The sequence below is a fragment of the Momordica charantia genome (assembly GCF_013281855.1).
Source record: "Momordica charantia cultivar OHB3-1 chromosome 10 unlocalized genomic scaffold, Mcharantia_2.0 BLBB01000010.1, whole genome shotgun sequence".
Lineage (NCBI taxonomy): Eukaryota > Viridiplantae > Streptophyta > Magnoliopsida > Cucurbitales > Cucurbitaceae > Momordica > Momordica charantia.
In genome coordinates this window covers 9,238,265-9,244,047 of record NW_028275158.1, presented here as the reverse complement: position 1 = coordinate 9,244,047, position 5,783 = coordinate 9,238,265, and the positions used below count along the sequence as shown (strand labels likewise).

The 5,783-nt window shown below is 38.1% G+C and overlaps 1 protein-coding gene across 2 annotated transcripts; it reads right to left on the bottom strand.

The window, feature by feature from the left end:
* Window positions 1-2,079: 2,079 nt before the first annotated feature.
* PRORP2 (proteinaceous RNase P 2) lies at window positions 2,080-5,220 on the bottom strand. 2 transcript variants are annotated; one of them, XM_022288406.2, is made up of 6 exons: window positions 4,195-5,217; window positions 3,747-3,851; window positions 3,426-3,601; window positions 3,135-3,255; window positions 2,975-3,043; window positions 2,080-2,614 (listed from the first exon to the last, which is right to left on the bottom strand). In XM_022288406.2, exons 1-6 carry the CDS (start codon window positions 5,110-5,112, stop codon window positions 2,381-2,383), a joined length of 1,623 nt encoding a protein of 540 aa, XP_022144098.1. In that variant the 5' UTR covers window positions 5,113-5,217; the 3' UTR covers window positions 2,080-2,380. The 2 variants fall into 2 exon arrangements, with proteins under 2 accessions (XP_022144098.1, XP_087973247.1); XM_088117121.1 differs by lacking the exon at window positions 2,080-2,614 and adding an exon at window positions 2,627-2,788 and having other exon boundaries at window positions 4,195-5,220.
* Between the last annotated feature and the right edge of the window lie 563 nt (window positions 5,221-5,783).

Genomic DNA, 5,783 nt, shown 5'->3' with positions numbered 1-5,783 from the left:
TACCACGGCCGTGGTACGATGATATTGAATCTGTCAAAATTCTCGGGCACGACCATGGCCGTGGTATGACCGTGAAATTGGACAGAGAACATAAACTACTGTCATTTGAAGGAGGCTTTTCGTTTTCGAAATTTTGGTTCAACCACGGTCCTTAACAAGCCCATTAATTTGCCAAGAATCGATACTTCCTTCGCCAACCACGGTCACGTTAATGGCCGTGGTTCAACCAAAATTTCGAAACCCGTTAATGGTCGTGGTTCAACTAAAACAGAAGGAGAACGCTTAACAAAAACCCAGACAAACCAACGCAAACACAAAATTTGAATGACTTCTACAGCAGAAAACATAAACCCTAAGGCCGTAAATAAAAATTTCAACCACAACCGCGCAGAAAAAGAAAGACATCAAATCAGAAACCAAAACCGCCGATTTCGAGCCCTAGAAGTACCCCGCAAATACTAAATAGGCGGCCATTGAAGGAATGAAAGACGAAAAAAATCGCAAATATGAGTACAAAAAAACTCTTTTCTTCCCATAAACAGGGTGCAAATACAAAAAAAAAAAATGTGCTAACCTCGACGTTTCAGATATAGGAAGCGATTTGGAGCACGAAATTGCAAAAACCAGTATAGAGTGAAGCAGAGTAAATCGGATGGGCGAACACGAAAACAAAAACGGAAGAAAAGAAACGAAGATGAAATGAGAGGATACCAACGGTTACAATTTCAATTGAGGGGTATAATTGTCATTTAATTCACGGCCGTGGTCGTACCTTTCAAGGCCATGGTAAAGCAACCAATTTAACCACGGTCAAACCGCGCCCATTGGTTGTCTTCATGAACACCACGGCCGTGGTTGTATTTTTCACGGCCATGGTCAGCTAACAAGAACCACGGTCAACCCCACCTCATTGGTTGTTTTCATGAACACCACGGCCGTGGTTATACTTTTCACGGCCATGGTCAACTAAACAAGAACCACGGTCAACCTAGCGCATTGCTTGTCTTCATGAACACCACGACCGTGGTTATACTTTTCACGGCCATGGTCAGCTAACAAGAACCATGGTCAACCTCAGCTCATTGGTTGTATTCATGAACACCATGGCCGTGGTTATACATTTCACGGTCATGGTGAGCTAAACAAGAATCATGGTCAACCTAGTTCATTGCCTGTCTTCATGAACACCACGACTGTGGTTATACTTTTCACGGCCATGGTCAGCTAAACAAGAACCACGGTCAACCTAGCTAACAATCACGGCCATGGTCAGGCTAACAATCATCGAACCATGGTTGTGTTAATTCCATCACGAACATTCAGATTGAGTCGTGGTACTATAATTTAAAAGGGGGAAGTGAATATACGATTCTTAGCCTCAACCTAGACTAATATACGAACGAAAATATTAAAAAAAAGGGGGGGGGAAATTGCGAATTCTTATTTGCGTTCCAGATTGAGGCTAAAATAGTAATTTACCCCTTCAATATTATATTCCAGATAATAAATTGGGTCAATTGGGTCAATTTTTTTAATTGAGGTCATTTGAGCAAACTATAAACTTTTTCAGGTTATCTATGTCAATTTCCCTTCCATTTTTTCTTCTCCCACCTAAACTTAAGTCTTGGGCTAGTTTTGGCCAAAACCATTAATTGCCAATGTGGTCAATCGATCAATTTTGCAAAAAGTTTTTAAAAACAATCGAACTCTAATCAACCAACACACTACGACATTTCTATCTACACCAACCTTTAAAACTTTAATTATAATGGTTATAGACATTTCTATCCACACCAACCTTTAAAACTTTAATTATAATGGTTATAGTTATTTTTTAGCCTTGTCGAAATTTTAGACCATTTTACTAGTTTTTTTTTATTTGTAATTACCTTGATAGCAGCGCATTCTTTTATTTTTTTGAAAAGAAAAAGTAATTTTCTAAAAGATTAAAGATTAAAAAAAATGGTAAATCTACAATGGGCTCATGATAATGTAAGAATATCTCATTTGCTTGAACAATAACAACACATTATGAAGAATTTAATCCCTTGAAAAAGTTGGGAGAAAGAAAGTCTGAGATTTCAGTGCCGGAAAAATAATATTTTTTCTTAAAAATAAGAAAGTGACTAACAAGATAGGATACAACATTGTGTCATCGTCCAGAAAAATAAATACAACAATTTAGGCAGATCAAAAATTGAGGACAAAGAATCATCAGGCATGCTTTCTGCCGAAACACCAATCTGAGCAGAATCCAGAAAACTTACAGAGAATCATTGCCTGGTAGTTCTGTAGAGGACCCTGCCGCCATTGATGGCTGTCATATGCAGAAACAAGCAAGTGAAGATGGGTTTAGAGCCTCTAAGGCAATGATATGCAGCTACGAGGTCGATGGGGGCCTCTCTTTTCTTTTACGTGCCATGGACGAATCATTCAGTTGATTATAATTGGCTACACTCATTGATGCACATGACTCTCGATTTTTAGAACTTTCAGCATTCACCAGGTTTTCGGAGGCTGCAGAAAGACCTGGCCTGGTAATGCACAACCAAGTTCTTTCTGATTCAGAGTCATTGCCTGCGATTGGAACATGCCAGGATCCTGTTTCTGATTCCTATAACGAAGTTGAGATAATTAAAGGGTCATTTGATAACGTTACCGTTTTTTGTTTCCAGAGTTTGAAAGACATATATGCATTTGGAGTAGAACTATTTACAGTTTCTCATTGCTCATATACTGGTTCAATTGATAATCATTTTAATGATGGCTTGGCAGTTTGTTTTGCAACCTATTCCAAAGGAACTGTTTCAGCTCTTATATTTTAGAAACGTTTTTAAAATATCATTCAAAGTTCAAAAAATCTATTTCCAACGATTTTCATCTAAAACAAAAAAAAAAAAAAATACATAACTACAAGTAAAAAGAATGTGCAAATAATAAAAGTCGAGGTACAATATGAGGAAGCAAAAGATACCTGAATTACTGAAGAGTAAACGGGAGGCATCTCAAGTCTCAGTTGACCTTTAACAAAAGTGTAACGAATCTGCAAAAACACGGTAGAACGATGCATAAGAAATACAAATTTTGCCAAGTACTTAAATTATCTGCAGAGTAAGTTTTATGAGAACACATACTTGATGTTTCTCTTTCCACTTGAGAAATGAGTTGCTTCCCAAAAGCTCAAAAATATGATCTCGCATTTCATCATTTGTGACAAGCAAGCGCTTCAATTTTACAGCAGCGTACAGCCAATACCTACAATTGTAGATGGTAAAAGAATATAAACAACAACAGTTTGGAGGCATCAGTGCTGAAGCAGATCCCGGGTTTCAAGTAAACAGAAACTTGACAAATCACAAATTTTGCATTTGAACCAAGGAACTAATATTATAGATGAGTTTTAGATTTACTAGTCAAGTGCCTACCAATCATCGTTTGAACCAATAGGCGTTGTATACAGAACACCTTTGTTCATCCATTCCTCAACATGTCTTCTAAGAGAAGAATTATCCAACAGAGTCCTGGTGCGTTTATGGTGCCAGAAAACTAATGGCCATTTCCCTCCGCTCATCTTATATAATTCTTTGACAACAGCATCAACCTGCTCTATTAAAATTTGGAGAACAAGCCCATAATGAATAATGTTTCTCCTATGGAGAACTCTAGCCACGCAATATGCTAGAAATCCAAGAGATTGTTCGAATTAAAAATATATTGAAAAAAAGGACTAAAATATACTTTACAACCTGAGGAAGATTAAATCCAGCTGAATCTGCAAAATTTTGCTGGTAGAGGCCAATATTTGCTCCATCCACAACAGCACCACAATGATTATGTGTTTCCAACCACTCCTTTAATAAAAGGAGATAATATGTGAATGCAAAAAGGAAAAACAATGATAAAAGAAATCCATTAAGAACTCACGACTGCATAAATATTCTTCCAAGAAAACAGGGTCAAAGGGATCTTTGAAAAGTAACCACCAAGATACATACACACATACAACGTAAAACAGGAAAGTCCACAGAGGCAAAACTCAAAATCCTAAAGGTTCAACCATCAAAAATGTTCCTACGTATACACAATTTGGTGATAGCCACACATTGGACCCTCTCTGACAAGCTAGAGATAGAAAGAAACTTGAAATTTTGACCATAAGAACACAATTAAGTACACAAGTAGAAGTTGGCAAACCTGAAAGCTTCTAAAATTCGGCTGAGTCTCTCTTTCAATGGCAAAATCAGCCAAAGACTGAGCAAACTTCTCCGTCTCGTCACAACCAATATCAACAGAGAACAATTGCTCAGCACAAGAGCAGCATTTGCCACTGGAATCAACATTTGTTCTTCTCACCGCCCAATTTCCCTTCCCAATCCACCCCTTTTCGTGCCAACCCCCTCCATTACTCGAAATCGCCTCTCGGATTAGACCCAAATCCCAACTCAATTCACCCACATCAGACGCCTTCTCACTACAAAACCAATCCTCAATAGCCTTTGCAGTGGACTCAGCTACACACTTAACAGAACGTCTCAGTTTGTGCAAATACTCATATACTCTATCCCCTCTCCCTGTCTCTGAACTCACTTTCAAAAGCGCAGATAACTGAGGCTCCTCTAACACCACCTCTGTGGAACCCATGTATTGTTCCACCTCATAAGCCTTATCCACCTTCAAATTCTCACAAAAGTAAAACAATGCCGGATCATACGTGCGCAACCGGGGCGCACCACTATACTTCCCAACGGCCTTCACCAACTCAAACGCATAATCGCCGTCCCCTTTCGCCGCAGCAAGTCTCGCGACGGCTGTGATTGTGGCCTCATTCGGAGCAACGCCGAGTGATTGCAAGTGATTAAAAACACGAAACCCAAAACTGGCCGCGGATTCTTTCAACGACGGGGCAGAAATTGCGGTAGAACAGAGGTAGAGGAGAGTATTGAAGTGCTGCTGATTGAATTTCAAGTTCTCCGAAACTGCAGCTTCGTAGACGGCTATTGCCGAAACTAAATCTTTGTTTCTCGAACAGTGAGTAAGGTCTAAGTGAAACTTGATTTCTGGCGATCGGTTCTTAGCCTTCTTTCTCGCGTTGGGAGAGGCAGAGGAATCCATGGGAGGGTCTGCGGAAGAATCGAAAACAAAATGCCCTAACCGCGGGAATTTTATGGAGCTTGCAAATTGTTTGACCGCTCAAAAGAAATGGGCCGTTTCAAAGAGTAGGTTTTGGCTGCTGTAGTGTAGAAGAAGGCCCTTTAAATTCGCTTGTTAGGGCTGCAAGAAATCAAGAATACTAGGTTTCTAAAAAAAATTCTAAATATTAAAAAAAAGAAAAAAAAACCAAAGCACTCTCTTGGTTGGATATAATCGATTAGTGTTATTATTATAAATGTTGTAAGGTCAGGTGATTGGTTTGTAAGATTAGTCGAGATGTGCCCTAGACACTCACGATATCAAAAGAAAAAAAATATATTGCTATTATCAAAGTTAATCGATGAGGAATCAATTTTGAAAAAAATGTTAAATATTTGCAACTTTGGTTGTTTTTCTAAAAAAAATTTATTCCTAATCACTTTTAGAAAAAATATATATATATTTACAAATAAGTTAAATTACAAATTTAATCTCACTTGTTATATTAACAGATCTCTAAATTTTAGAAGTGTTTATTAGATCGTGTTTAATAAAGTAAGGACCTTTTGACACAAAATTGGAAGTTTAGAAATCTATTAGATACTTCTAAAATTCAAAGACTTATTAGACACTGCATTAACAGTTTAGTGACT